The 15572-nt window shown below is 40.8% G+C and overlaps 2 protein-coding genes across 3 annotated transcripts in view; both read left to right on the top strand.

Annotated features, from left to right (window-relative positions):
- ZNRF1 (zinc and ring finger 1) overlaps positions 1-15572 on the top strand; it is a 100323-nt gene that overhangs the window by 15974 nt on the left and 68777 nt on the right. The window lies entirely within an intron of this gene.
- Positions 15054-15464, top strand: LOC307065866 (transmembrane protein 203-like; the record flags this gene model as incomplete). Its single annotated transcript, XM_079722859.1, has 1 exon — positions 15054-15464. One exon carries the CDS (start codon positions 15054-15056, stop codon positions 15462-15464), a length of 411 nt encoding a protein of 136 aa, XP_079578985.1.

Here is a 15572-nt window from a genome sequence, read left to right as displayed (position 1 = left end):
GAATTTTCCTTTGAGCACTTCTTTAACTGGGTCCCATAATATTTTTTAATATTTATTTATTTATTTATTATTATTTTTTTTGGCTGCATTGGGTATTAGTCGCGGCACACAGGATCTTTCATTGCGGCGTGCAGGCTCTTTGTTGTGGTGCATGGGCTCCTCTCTAGTTGTGGCATATGGGCTTAGTTGCCCCGCAGCATATTGGATCTTAGTTCCCTGGCCAGGGATCGAACTGGTGTCCCTTGCATTGCAGGATGGATTCTTAACCACTGGACCACTAGGGAAGTCCCTGGGTCCCATGATTTTTGATCTGTAGTGTTTCCTTTATTATTCATTTCTAGGTATTTTCTACTTCTTAGTATTTCTTTGATTCGTGAGTTATTTATAAGTATATTTTAAAATTTCCAAAAAATTTTAAGTTGACCTCTAACATGATTGCATTATAGTCACAGAGGAGTCTCTATAATCCTGATTGTTTGGTTTTTATTGATGCTTGATTTGTGGCACACTGCATGGTCAGTTTCAATAAATATTTCATTCATGCTTGAGAAGATTGTGTTCTGATTGTTGGGTGAAATTTGATTCTGATATCCTTAGATCAAGCTTATCAGTTGTGTTGTTCAAATCTTCCTTATCTTACTAAATTTTGGTATTCTTGATCTACCAGTTCCTGAGAGAACTATGTTAAACTCTCTCTGACTATGGCTTCGCCAACTTCACTTTATAATTTTGTCAAATTTGCTGTGTGTAATTTGAACTTTTCTCAAATATATAGTTGTTTAGAATTGTTTATGTCCTTCTGGAGAATTGCTTTTGTAGAGAACATCTTTATCTCTAATAATACTTTTTTCTTTGGTCTATTTTCTTTGGTATTAATGCCAGCTTTCTTTTTGTAACTATTTGCTGGTATCTTTTCCTGTCCTTTTATTTTCAGTCCCTGTGTCCTAATGTCTTAGATGTGTCTCCTGTAAATGACAGATAGTTGGGGGTTTTTTCAACCTAATCTGAGACATTTTTTTTTTTTTTTTTTTGTGGTGCGTGGGCCTCTCACTGTTGTGGCCTCTCCCGTTGCGAAGCACAGGCTCCGGACGCGCAGGCTCAGCGGCCATGACTCACGGGCCTAGCCGCTCTGCAGCATGTGGGATCTTCCCGGACCGGGGCACGAACCCGTGTCCCCTGCATCGGCAGGCGGACTCTCAACCACTGTGCCACCAGGGAAGCCCCCCTCAACCTAATCTGAGACTTTTAATTTGCAAGTTTAATCCATTAAAAAAAAATATTTATTTATTTAGGCTGTGCTGGGTCTTAGTTGTGGCGTGTGGGATCTTTAGTCGTGGCATGCGGGCTCTTAGTTGTGATATGCAAACTCTTAGCTGTGACATGCGGGATCTAGTCCCCAACCAGGGATCGAACCCGGGCCCCCTGCATTGGGAGAGTGGAGTCTTACCCACTGGACCACCAGAGAAGTCCCAAATCCATTTAAAAAGTATTCTGAATACCACTATATGTTAATTTAATATCTAATTAGTGTAAAATATATTATTATTTAATATCTTATTAAATATATTGTTATTTAATATGTTGTTTTATGTTATGTACCACATGTTTTGTTTGCATTTTTCTCCTTTCCTGCCTTCTGTTAGGTAACGTGGGTTTTCTTTATCACCATCTGGAAGCTTTCAATTCTTTTAGAGTCTACTCTTAAATTTTTGGCTTGCATACTTGAAAAAAAAATCTAATGTTAAATCAGTATCTCTACGCTCTTTCCAAATAAAAAAGAACCCACAGTTTGTCTTACACACTGTTGAGATTCAGTATTCATTTTTTTTTTTTTTTGTCTGCTTTGGGTCTTCGTTGCTGTGCGCAGGCTTTCTCTAGTTGCAGTGAGCAGGGGCTACCCTTCCTTGCAGTGTGTGGGCTTCTCATTGCTGTGGGGGTGGGCTTCTCATTGCAGTGGCTTCTCTTGTTGTGGGCTCTAGGTGCATGGACTTCAGTAGTTGCAGCATGCGGGCTCAGTAGTTGCAGCATGCGGGCCCTAGAGCGTGCGGGCTTCAGTAGTTGTGGTGCATGGGCTCAGTAATTGCGGTGTGCAGGCTCTAGGGCATGCAGGCTCAGTAGTTGTGGCTCATGGGCTCAGTAGTTGTGGCTCACAGGCTCTGGAGCACAAGCTCAGTAGTTGTGGCACACATGCTTAGTTGCTCCGTGGCATGTGGGATCTTCCTGGACCAGGGTTCAAACCCGTGTCCCTGCAGTGGCAGGTGGATTCTTAACCGCTGCACCACCAGGGAAGTCCCAAGATTCAGTATTCTAATTCCACTTCGTTTTTGTACTCTAGAATTAGTTGTTACTGTTCTTATTTGATAAAGTCTGCTTGTTTGGAGTCACCCACCTGCTTAGCAAATTCTTTGCCTACTGTTCCTTCTTTCATCGTACTTCATCCTTCTGAGTTAAATTTCCTTCTTCCAGAGGTAGGTGTTAAGTTTTTTTTCAGTGAGAATTTATTAAGCATAAACACTTTTTTTTTGCTTGCAAATTAAAAAAGTGTTTTTATTTGCTGTAACTTTTTTTTTTTTTTTTTTTTTTTTTTGTGGTACGCGGGCCTCTCACTGTTGTGGCCTCTCCCGTTGCGGAGTACAGGCTCCGGACGTGCAGGCTTAGAGGCCATGGCTCATGGGCCTAGCTGCTCCATGGCATGTGGGATCTTCCTGGACCGGGGCACGAACCCATGTCCCCTGCATCAGCAGGTGGACTCTCAACCACTGTGCCACCAGGGAAGCCCTGCTGTAACTATTGAATGATAATTTAGCTGGGTATAAAAATCTGGGTTGGCAGTTATTTTTTTCTCAGCAGTTGGACAAAGTTACTCCATTTCATTATCTTTTGGCATCTGATATTGTAATTAAGAAGTCTGATTCTCAGCTCTTACAGTTAATTTGTTTTTTTCTATTAGCTGCTTTATAATCTTTTCTTCTTCTTTTTTAGAAAATTTATTTATTTATTTATTTATTTACTTATTATTTGGCTGCGCCACGTCTTAGTTGCGGCATGTGGGATCTTCATTGACGAGTGCGGGATCTTTGTTGTGGCATGTGGGATCTTTAGTTGTGGCATGTGGGTTAGTTGAGGCATGCAGAATCTTTAGTTGCAACATGCAGGCTCTTAGTTGCAGCATGAAGGATCTAGTTCCCTGACCAGGGATCGAACGTGGGCCCCCTGCATTGGGAGTGTGGAGTCTTAACTGCTGGACCACTAGGGTCCCTATAATCTTTGCTTTGTTCATGGTATTCTGCAAATTTACTGTTGTGCTGTGTGTTCAGGGTTTGATTTATTTTTATTTTTCTTGCTTGCTATTTGTCCTTGAATCTGAGAGTTCATGTCTTTCAAAGAAGCTGAGAAATTCTCAGCCGTGTATCCCTTCAAGTTTTGCCTTTGTTTTATTCTCTCCCATTTTTCCTTTTGAGAATCTTAGAAGTCATGTATTGGACCTTTTTCTTCTATGCTTCATGTTTCTTAAACAGTTCCATATTTTCTAACTCTTTCTTTCTGTGTGCTGCACTCTTGGTAATTTCCTATCTCTACCTTTCAGTACAGTAATTCTTTCTTCACCTGTTTTTTAACCTGTTCATTGAGTTTTATGTTTCATTGAACTACATTTTAAATTCCTTGTGGGTTGTTTACTTTTTACCTTCAATTGTGTAAAAAAATTTTTAAATGAGTAAGTCACCTTACCTTCATGGTTTGTTTTTCTCTTTGGGAAAGTAAGTGGGGTTGGCTAGCTGCTTTCTGTTCTCTTTCTGCTCAGAAATTCCGTAAAGCCCTATCACTGGCATTGTACTGTGGAGCAAAGAAGCACTATGAACAGGGAAGCAGGAAGCTGTAAACCCATCATCATTTTGTTCTCTACTCCCAGAGGAAGAGCAGCTCCTGAGTCATATAGGGAAATCTTTGAGCACTGTACCTCTTGGGGGCTCACAGCTGTGGCAAGGATCTGTTTCTATGGCAACAGAAGACTTAACTCTTCCTCTGTACTCAGGATATGCAGAGGCAAGTTCCAGGATAAACTTTTAGAGCTTTCCATTTTCCAGGGAGCCTGGATTTATTCTCTTTCTTCTGTCCTATATAGCAGCACTATGCAGTATAGTAGCCACTAGCCACCTGTGGCTATTTAAATTACGATTAATTAAAATGTAAAACTTCCTTTGAGTCACACTAGCCATATTTCAAGTGCTCAGTAGCCACAAATTGCTAGTGACTACTATAATTGGACAGCACAGATATAGAACATTTCCATCATTGCAGAAAGTTCTATCGGACTGTGCTGTTCTGAAGTCTTCCATAGTATTCTCACAGTAGACAGAGAATTGGTAAATGTGTAGTTTCAGAAAATAGATCAAGTGAACCTATTGATAACCAGAAACTCGAAGGCTTTCTTTAGAGTTATCACCATTCTGTACTATCTATATGTGGGAAGAATTCAGAGAGGGTGTTGCATCTGAGAATGATTTACGGGATGAAATGGTAAACCCAAGCCTACTTGTCTTACCTGTAGTTTGATACCATGGGAAGAGGGTAAGTAGAAAGGTGAACGAACCTGATGTTGAATAAACTTTGGGGAACATGGAGAAAAATTACTGCATGGGTCTATTGATTTTATGCAATTGTGATTAAACTGAGAATAGGGAGGATGGGTTTGTGAGTGGCTGGAGATAACCAGCTCAAGGTCTTATTACTTGAAATATGACTCAGGTTGGAAACTCCTTGTAGTGAAATCATCTTTCTCCACCCCCTTAAATTGCCATCTCATTCTCCTTTGAGTTGCAGTAGAACAGTTAAAGATTCTCAAGAGAAGAAAAGAGGTACCTTTTTCCTCCAACCCCCCCTCCCCCAACATATGCACACCCACACCTTCTTCAAATTTAGCAACATTTCACAGTGACTGGACTCAAGATAGACCAAAAATAAGAACAATGTGGGTTATACCAGCCTGGTCCCAACAGGTTGTGAAGAGAAGGAAGAGCCAGTGACCCCAACCTTGTTCTTTGCCTATGACAAAGAACTGCTAAAAAAACGTACTTCACTCTTTATTATGGAGCTCTACATGGACTCAGAATCCTTCTCAACACAGTACTTGGGTCCCCAAGTCAGACTAACTAGCTGAAGTTGGCATGCGAGACTAAACCTGTTTACTGTTCTTTGTTAGGGATTTGAGGTTTGGAGTTTGCTATTCTGAGAAGGGACATTGTTCTCGTTGATTGCAGAGTACCATTATGAACCAAATATGGTAGTTGAGGAAGTTTGGTGGGTTTTTTTTCTAATTCTATCTGGAGTATTCATGGCTCATGGTATAGAGTAGGTACCTAAATAAAAGTTGTTCAATGAAGATACACATGAAAAAGGAAGTTAATTCTAGAGGTGAAGATAAAGGTAATTTTTATGAGAAAGTATCCATTACTTATTAGTTCATCCTGGTGGAATTTGTAGGGTTGGCAAAGCTAGCTTGGAGTTGACTTTCTGGAAGAAATTAATCCAAAAGGAAAAGATGGCTTGTAAGACGACTGGGAAGGATTTAGAAAGAATTCAGAGGCAGCATTTGTAGAAGAAAAAAGAAGAAACTGTAAAAGAGAAAAATGTCCTATAGCAGGTGAAAAGTTGGAAAGGGCGAACTAATAGATGCTCTGCAGAAACAGAGAAGTTAACAGACCTTTGTGGTTTCCAGATTAGCAGTTTTTTGTTTTTCAAGCAAATCTGGAAGCATGGATTCTTTCTGGGTCTTTTTTCCTGATCACAGAAATAATCAGAATATTCATTGTAAAGATTTCAAACATTGATGTATTGATAGAAAGCAAAAGTTCCCCATAATTCCTTTGGTATGTATTTCTGCAGATTTTTGCCCCCGCGGACTAGTAGATATGTTTAAAACAGTAGAAATCACATTCTGCTTATCTCGTTTTGCAACCTCTGTCTTTTATTTAATGTTTTCTTCATTGTTCCATGTCACTCCATGTGCACGTGTCGATCTTATTTTGTTTTTGTGTCTGTTGTTATCTCCAGAAACTTGTACCTGCTGGGGGGACCTATTCAGAGCAAATCCCACCCCCCGCCCACCTCCCAGCCATTGTGCCTGTTTGGGTGAACTCATGATGTAATAGGTTGATGCCCGAGAAGTTTGCCCCCAAAATGCTTTCACCCTTTTACCTCTTTGGAAGAGAGCCATATCTCTCATTTGGTCACACTTCTCTGTAAGTTGTTATAAGAATGCCGCAGGGAAAGATCACACAGCCCCTCCTGTTGATTTAGTTTGTTCTCAGTAGAGCAATTAAATTATCGAATAGAAAGAGCCCAGGGCTCAGCCCCAAATGCAGAGAATATTTGGTAAATATATAACACCAGGCAGTAGGATTCATAGGGCCCCTGTTCTTCTCTCCTTCAGCCTCAATCCTGAGACAACCTGAGTATGTCCAACTCGTTCCAGAGTTCACTGCTTCTTCCCATTTTTACTTCTGATGCGATGATTGCTTCTGCCAACAGCTAGACGTAGAGCATAAGAAAATTTTACCTGGGATCCACAATCTGAGCCGCCCTAAAAGAAAACAACAGGTGGGAGGCAGGGGTGGAGACATTTCAAGCCAGACCTGCACGAGGCAGCTAATCTTAGGGCTCTGCACTCAGTGGGTGCTTTTGCTTCCTCGGGGTGCTTCAAACAGAAACTGTCAAACAGGCAGCATGCTGGTGGGACCTGTAACAATCCACTGGGACCCGGACAATGTCTGGGATTACATCCCACAGAGGAGTCTCTGTCAGGTGACAGGCAGGCGGATGTCTGACTCTCCTCCCTCCTCCAGTGACCTATGGAGTAAGAAAATGACCAGTAACCAAGCAGGCATCTCATTTGAACTGTAAATGAAGTCTGGTCTGTTTCTAAATGGACATGTGAAATGTTCGTAAATAATAAAAAGCACCCTTTCCTAAGGTGGCTTTTTCATGTGTGTGTGTGTGTGTGTGTTTTTTTTTTTTTTTTTAAGATGTTGCTATTCCATGTGACTATCAAGGCCACCCATGTGGGCAGGAAGTAAAGGAGCTGGCACAGAACCTAGAAATTGAATTTCGGATGAAGTTGAACCCATTATCCAACAGCAAAGTTAATGTTTGTAGAGTTCCTGTGAGCTCACAGCCCTTTTGAATGGCACGTGTTATTTCTCCCATGTCCCCAGAAAGTGGAGAAACTTGGAGCAGAGTGGGAAAAGTACTTGGAAGAATTCTGTAATGACTTGAGCCTGAGCCGGACTTAATACTTGAGTCTTTGAACTCTTCCCTACTGAGACTGTTGCTTTTATAACAGTCTGTTTTTGTTGGTTATTGCAGCTTTTAAAAATGAGAAACATGCACAGTCTTAAACAGTAGTATGTTATAGCAGTATTAGCAATAGCAGACATTTATTTATTGCTTACTAAGTGCCGGGCAGAGTTGTAAATACTTCTCATATATTAACTCTTTCAATCCTCAACCTGTAGAAGTGTTTACGGTTATCGTCCCCATTTAACAGATGAGAAAACTGAGCCCCAGCACTTAGGGAACAAGCCTAATTAGGCAGCAAGTGATGTGACTCTAATAAATGGTATCTCATATTGTAATAGATTGCAATCAGTTTGGCCATCAGAAATTAAATTATGGGAGTCTTTTTCCACCCTGTGTGCTTCCTACCAAGCACTACCAATGCCTATAGCATTCTTTGTGTTTTCATAAAATGATGGAGAAATAAAACACATTTCTTTACCATGTCAACTGTGAGAGTTGCCACCCGTGACTGCATTTTTCTGCTTTTTGTCATAACATCAGTCCTCTCAACAGGTCCTATAGTCCATTGATCCTATTTCCTTCTCCATCCCTCACCCCTTCATGCACTTACTTTTCTCCTTAAATAATGTTAAGTTCCAAGTCAGTCATTATAATCACTGCCTCTTCTAGTACACTGTCAGTCCCCTTCCCCTCTTTTGCTTTGTCACACTTGCTTGGCTAAACCACAACTCCGGTTGAATCCAAATCTCTGCGTGCTCTGTGGGTGTTCTCCTTGGCTGGAAGGAACTCTGAACATGTTCTCTGGCCTCGCTGGTTGTTTTTTTGTTTTTGGCCGTGCCGCACAGCTTGTGGGATCCTAGTCCCCAACTCGTGATCGAACCTGGGCCCTCAGCAGTGAGAGCTGGGAGTCCCAACCACTGGACCGCTAGGGAATTCCCTGGCCTCACCGTTGATTCACAATCACTAACCTCAAGGAGACCCTTAGTGCTGCCTGGGAATCCTGCTGTATTTCTAAGGTTTATTCATTCTCCTGCCCTCCTAGAGGACTGTTCCAGACCTTCTTCTCTCTTCTCAAAAGTCCCTTCTCAGCCTTTGCTGATGACCTTACTTCCTATTTAATCGAGAAAACATTATTGGTGCTCACCACCGTATCTATGCACCTAGTTGCATCTGTGCTATTTCCCCTGTTCCTGTATTTAGTAGGTCTTAGCCATCCATGCTCCCAGCAAAGCCCAAGGCCTCCACTTGCACACTAGGTTTCGTTCCTCTTTGCTGAGTCAAGAGTGCTGCTCCAGCCTTCCTCCCCTCTCGCTTAAAAGTTGCTTCTCTAGTGGCACATTCCTATCAGCGTAAAACTGTTGGTGTTTCTTTCATCTTGAAAACAGCAACCATAGATTCTCTTGATTCTACTTTTCCTCCAGATACCACCCCATTTCTCTACTTCCTTCTTTAGCAGACTCCTTAAGAATTCTCTTTTCTTGATTCTCTGATTTTTCTCCTTCCAATCTCCTTGAACCCACTGTAATCAAGTATTTGCCCTCACTTTTCTATCAGAACTGCTCTTCTCACGGTCACCGAGAACCTTCATGTTGCTAAATCAGTAGTCCCTTCTCAGTTCTCAGTTTGGGGAAGCCGGAATCATTTGACAAGTTGGTCTCCTTGAAACACTTTGTTCACTTGCTTCTGGGACACCACGCTTACCTGGTTTTCTTCCTGCCTCTCTCACTGATGTTATCTCCTTTGCTGATTCCTCATTATCGTTCTACCTCTAATGCTGAAGGACATGGAGGCTTAGTCCTTGGACCACTTCTCCTTCTTTTGTATAGCACAACCCTGGAGAAGTTTTTGAGGCTAATGTTATAAGTACTGTACATATGCTGATAACTCCAAAATTCATCTCTCCAGCTCGATTTCTCCCTTGACTATTTTTTTTATTTAACTGCTATATTGAGATGTAATTCACATGCCATACCAATCACCCATTTAAAATGTACAATTCAGTGGTTTTTAATGTATTAAGAGAGTTGTGCAGTTATCACCACAGTAAATTTTAGAACATTTTCATTACCCCAGCAAGAAACCCCATAACCATTAGCAGTAACTCTATTTCTCTCAATCTTACCCCAGGCCTAGACAACTACTAATCTACTTTCTACCTGTATATATTTGCCTATTCTGGACATTTTATAAAAATGGAACCATGTAATATGTGGTTTTCTTGTTTCTGTTTTTTGTTTTTGCGATACGCGGGCCTCTTACTGTTGTGGCCTCTCCCGTTGCGGAGCACAGGCTCCGGACGCGCAGGCTCAGCGGCCATGCCTCACGGGCCCAGCCGCTCCACGGCATGTGGGATCTTCCCGGATCGGGGCACGACCCTGTGTCCCTTGCATCGGCAAGCGGACTCTCAACCACTGCGCCACCAGGGAAGCCCAATGTGTGTTTTGTGTGTGTCTGATTTCTTTCACTTAGCATGATGTTTTCAAGGTTCATTCATATTGTAGCATATATCAGTACTTCATTCCTTTTTATGGCTGAATGATATTCCATTGTATACTCCAATGGATTTTGTCTATCCATTCATCTGTTGATTTACATTTGCATTGTTTCCACTTTGGAGGCATTAAAAACAATGTTGCTAAGGACATTCAAGTACAAGTTTTTGTGTGGACATATGTTTTCATTTCACCTGTGCAGATACCTTGGAGTGAAATTGCTGGGTCATATGGTTACTATGTTTGATCTTTTCTGAGAAACTCCAGATTACTTTCCAAAGAAACTCCACCATATTATATTCCTACCCACAGTGCATGAGGATTCTGATTTCTCTGCATCCTTTCCAGTACTTGTTATTATCTGTTTCTTTGATAATAGCCATCCTTGTGGTTGTGAAGTGGTATCTCATTGTGGTTTTGATGTTCATTTCCCTAAGGATGTTGGGCATGTTTTCTCGTTTGTTGCCCCTTTGTATAGCTTCTTTGGAGAAATGTCTATTCAAGTCCTTGGACAATTTTTTATTTGGATTGTTTGTCTTTTTGTTGTTGAATTGTAAATTTTCTGTATATATTTTGGATCCTAGTCCCCTATCAGATAGAAGATTTGCCAAAGTTTACCCATTCTGTTGGCTTTTCATTTTCTTGATAGTGCCCTTTGAGGCACAAAAGTTTTAAATTTTGGTGAAGCTTAATTTGTTTTTTTCATTTGTTTCTTGTACTTTTAAGAAATTGTTGTCTAATTTAAGGTCAGAGAGATTCACCTGGGTTTACTTCTAAGAGTTTTTTTGCATGGGGATATCCAGTTGTTCCAGCATCATTTATTAAACACTGTTCTTTCTCAGTTGAATGGTCTTGGCACCCTTGTCAACCAACCATAGATATTTGGGTTTACGTCTATACTCTCAATTCTATTCCTTTGGTCTATATGTTTATCCTTATGCCAATGCTGTTATGATTACTATAGCTTTGTAGTTAATTTTGAAGTCAGGAAGTATGAGTCCTTCAACTTTGTTCTTCTTTTTCAAGATTGTTTTGGCTCTTTGAGGTTGCTTTCAATTTCCTTTGAATTTTAGGATCAGTTTATCCATTTCTGTGAAAAAGGCAGTTGGGATTTTGATAGGGATTGCATTGAATCTCTAGATCAATTTGGGGAGTATTGACATCTTAACAATATTAAAGTCTTCTAGTGTGTGAACATAGGATGTCTTTCCATTTTTTTAGACCTTCCTTGATTTCTTTCAGCTGTTTTGTAGTTTTTGATGTACAAGCCTTGTCTTTGCTTTCATAGTTCATTTTTCCCCCTAGTTGTTTCAACACCAAATGTTGAAAAGACTATGCTTTCCCCTATTGAATTATCATGGAACCTTTGTAAAAACTCTATTTACAGACAAAGAAGATGTGGTATATATACAATGGAATACTACTCAACCATAAAACAAGATGAAATCTTGCCATTTGCTACAATATAGATGGACCTTGAGAGTATTATGCTAAGTGAAATAAGTCAGACAGAGAAAGACAAATACTGTATGATTTCACTCATATGTAGAATATGAAGAATAAACAAACAAAATGAACAAACCAAAGGAAAACCAGCGCATAGATACAGAGAACAGAGTAGTGGTTACCAGAGAAGAAGAGGCAGAGGAGAGGGGAAGGGCCAAATTGGTAAAAGTGATCAACTATGTGGTGACAGAGGGCAACTAAATGTTTGGTGGTGCGCCTGCTATAGTGTATACAGAAGGAGAAATATCAAGTTGTACACATGAAACTTATATATGTTATAAACCAGTGTTACCGAAATAAGAAAGAAAGGAATAAGGAAAAGAAAAGAAACCATTCACCCTGTATCTGTGGGTCTACTTCTGGACTCTATTCTGTTCTGCTGTATATGTCTGTCCTTATGCCAATTCCACACTCTTTTGATGATTGTGTTGTTATAGTAAGTCTTGAAATCAAATACTGATATTGTAAATCCTCTACCTTATTCTTTGAAATTATTGTTTAGAGTATTCTCAATCCTTTGAATTTCCATATACATTTCAGAATCAGCTTATATGTTCCTAGGAAAAAAGCCTACAGGAATTTTGATTGGGATTGAGTGAAATTTATGAATGAATTTTAATATCGCAACCTCCAATCCATGAAAGTGATATTTCTCTACATTTATTTAAGTGATCTTTAATCTCTCTCAGCAGTCTTTTACAGTTTTGGAATAAAGGTCTTGCACACATTCTTAAACGTTTATCTCTAAGAATTTCACATTAAAATTATTTTAAAAAATTAATTGTGGTGAACATACACATAACAAAATTTACCATCTTAACCACTTTTAAGGGTTCATCAGTAGTGGTAAGTATATTCATATTGTTGTGTGACCAATTTCCAGAACTTTTCATCTTGAAAAATGGAAACTCTGTGCCCATTAAACAACAACTCCCCTTTTCTCCCTCCCCCAGCCCTTGGAAACCACCATTGTACTTCGGTTTCTATAAGTTTGACTACTCTTGCTACCTCATATAAGTGTTTGTCTTTGCTACATCATATGGTGTTTGTCTTTCTGTAACTGGCTTATTTCACTTAGCTTGATATCCTCAGAGTTTATCCATTTATAGCAAGTGCCAGAGTTTCTTTCCGTTTTAAGGCTGATTAATATTCTGTTGCATACATATCACATTTTGTTTAACCATTCATTCATTGATGGACACTTGCGTTGCTCCCATCTTTTGACTATTTTGAATAATGCTGCTGTGAACATGGATATACAAATATCTCTTTGAGACCTTGTTTTCAGTTCTTTTGTATGTATACCCAGAAGTGGTATTGCTGGACCATATGGTAATTTTATTTTTAATTTTTTGAGAAACTGCCATACTGTTTTCCACAGTGGCTGTACCAGTTTACATTCCCTCCGACAATGTACGAGGCTTCTCTTTAATCCACATCCTTACTAGCATTTGTTATGTCTTGTCTTTTGGATAATAGACATCCTAACAGGTGTAGGGTGATAGGTCATTGTGGTTATAATTTGTATTTCCCTAATGATTAGTGATGTTAAGCATCTTTTCATGTGCTTGTTGACTATCTATATATCTTCTTTGGAGAAATTCTGTTCAAGTCTTCTGTCCATTTTTAAATTGGGCTATTTGTTTTTTGTTGAGTTGTAGGAGTTCTTTATATATTCTGGATATTAACCCCTTATTAGATATATGATTTGCAAATATTTTCTCCCATTCCGTAGGTTGCTGTTTCACTCCGTTGTGTCCTTTGATGCACAGAGGTTTTAAATCTTGATGTGTCTAATTTATGTTTTTATTTTTGTTGCCTGTGCTTTTGGTGTCATATCTGTTGAGGGTACTTTTAAAAACTTCATTTTCCGGGACTTCCCTGGTGGCACAGTGGTTAAGAATCCGCCGGCCAGTGCAGGGGACATGGGTTCGAGCCCTGGTCCTGGAAGATCCCACACGCTGCGGAGCAACTAAGCCTGTGCGCCATAACTGCTGAGCCTGTGCTCTAGAGCCTGTGAACCACAACTACTGAGCCCACATGCCACAACTACTGAAGCCCACGTGCCTAAAGCCCATGCTCCACAACAAGAGAAGCCACCGCAAGAGAAGCCCGTGCACTGCAACGAAGAGCAGCCCCCTCCCGTTGCAACTAGAGAAAGCCCACGCGCAGCAACGAAGACCCAACACGGCCATAAATAAATAAATAAGGGAAAAAAATTTTTTTTAAACTTCATTTTCCTGTAGTTTGTTGCCATATAAATATGATTGATTTTTGTATGTTGATTTTGTATCTTATGGCCTTGCTAAGTTAACTTGCTGGTTCTAGTAGCTTTTGTGTTGTCCATAGAACTTTCTACACACATAACTACATAATCTGCAAATCAAGACAGCTTTACTACTTCTTTTCAAATCTGTATGCTTTATTACTTCATTGCACTGGCTAGGATCTCCAGTACAATGTTGAACAGAAGTAGTGAGACAGGCATCTTTGGCTTGTTCCCAGCCTTAGGAGGAAGCATTCAGTCTCCCATTATTAAGTATGATGCTAGCTGTTTCATAAAGTTTCCTTCTATTTCTGGTTTGCTGAGAGTTGTTATTTTCAGTGGCTGTTGAGTTTTGTCAAATGCTTGTTCTGCATCTGTTGCGATGATCATAAGATTTTTCTCCTTTATTCTGTTAATATGATGGATAACATTGATTTCTAAGAGTAAACGAATCCAATTGGTCATGATATATTATTCTTTTTATATGTTATTCATTTCAATTTGTTAAAATTTTGCTAAGGATTTTTACTTTTATGCTTATAAGGAGTATTTGTAATTTTCTTTTTAAGTAATATTTTTGTCTTGTTTTGGTACCAGTAATATTGGCCTCATACAATGATTTGGGAAGTGTTTCTTTTCTATTTCCTGGACGATGTTGTGTAGTATTTTTTTTTTTCTTAAATGTTTGATAGAATTCACCAGTAAAGCCTTCTGGGCCTGGAATTTTCTTTGTAGAAAAGTTTAACTAAAAATTTAATTTCTTTAACAGGTATAGGGCTATTCAGTTTATTTGTTTCTTATCAAATAAGCTTTAGTAGTTTGTCTTTTTCATGTAATCTGTCCATTTCATCTAAGTTGTTGAATTTATCAGCAAAATGTTGTTTGTAATATTTCTTTATACTTCTAGTGGCTGTAAGAATGTTTACCCGTCTCTCATTCCTGGCTTTGGAAATTTGTGTCTTCTCTTTTTTCTGATTAGTCTGCCTAGAGATTTATCAATTTTATGAATTGTTTCAGTGAACCAGCTTTTGGTTTCATTGATTCAATCTATTGTTTTTCTCTCTTCTATTTTATTGATTTCTGCTTTTTATTTCTTCCTTCTTTCAGTTTAATTTGCTCTTCTTTTCCTAGCTTCTAAAGCTTGAAGCTTAAATCACTGATTTTAGACCTTTCTTCTTTTCTAAAATAAGCATTTAAAGCCATGAATTTCCCTATAAACACTATTTTAGGCCCTTGGGCCGCGCCCGGCGGGGCATGGCGTCCGAGCAAGGGTCGTCGGCTGGCGGCCAGTGCTGGGTCCCGGGCAGGGGCCGGGGGATCGGCTGCGTACTGGGGCCGCGGCCCTCGGCCCGAGGCAGGCGGGGCCGCTTTCTGCCTCTCGCTGGCCCGGCGGCGGCGACGGTGGCAGGCGCCAGCGAGGCCCGTGGGGAGTGGCGGCGCAGCCTAGCCGGTGGGACCATCGGCTGGGCCCTGGCCCGTGCTCAACCGGCGCGATGCTTCTCTCGCTCCGGGAGCTGGTGCAGTGGCTGGGCGTCGCTACCTTCGAGATCTTCGTGCACCTGTTGGCCCTGCTGGTGTTCTCCGTGCTGCTGGCCCCGCGTGTGGACGGCCTGGCCCCCGGCCTCTCCTGGTGGAACGTGTTCGTGCCCTTCTTCGCCGCTGACGGGCTCAGCACCTACTTCACCACTATCGTCTCCGTGCGCCTCTTCCAGGATGGAGAGAAGCGGCTGGCCGTGCTCCGCCTTTCCTGGGTCCTCACGGTTCTTAGCCTGAAGTTCGTCTTCGAGATGTTGTTGTGCCAGAAGCTGGTGGAGCAGACTCGGGAGCTCTGGTTCGGCCTGATCACGTCTCCGGTCTTCATTCTCCTGCAGCTGCTCATGATCCGTGCGTGCCGGGTCAACTAGCCTCCTCGCAGAAGATAAGCTAGAATGCGGGACCCCAAGCCGAGGGCCCACTTCTGCCGCACCAGAGAAGTCTGGGTCTGAAAGCCAGCTTGTGCCCTGCTGGGTGCC

This window comes from Hyperoodon ampullatus (assembly GCF_949752795.1).
Source record: "Hyperoodon ampullatus genome assembly, chromosome: 18".
NCBI classification, from domain to species: Eukaryota; Metazoa; Chordata; class Mammalia; order Artiodactyla; family Ziphiidae; genus Hyperoodon; species Hyperoodon ampullatus.
Note: the sequence above shows the minus strand (reverse complement) of the source record. Positions and strands in the feature narration are given on the sequence as shown.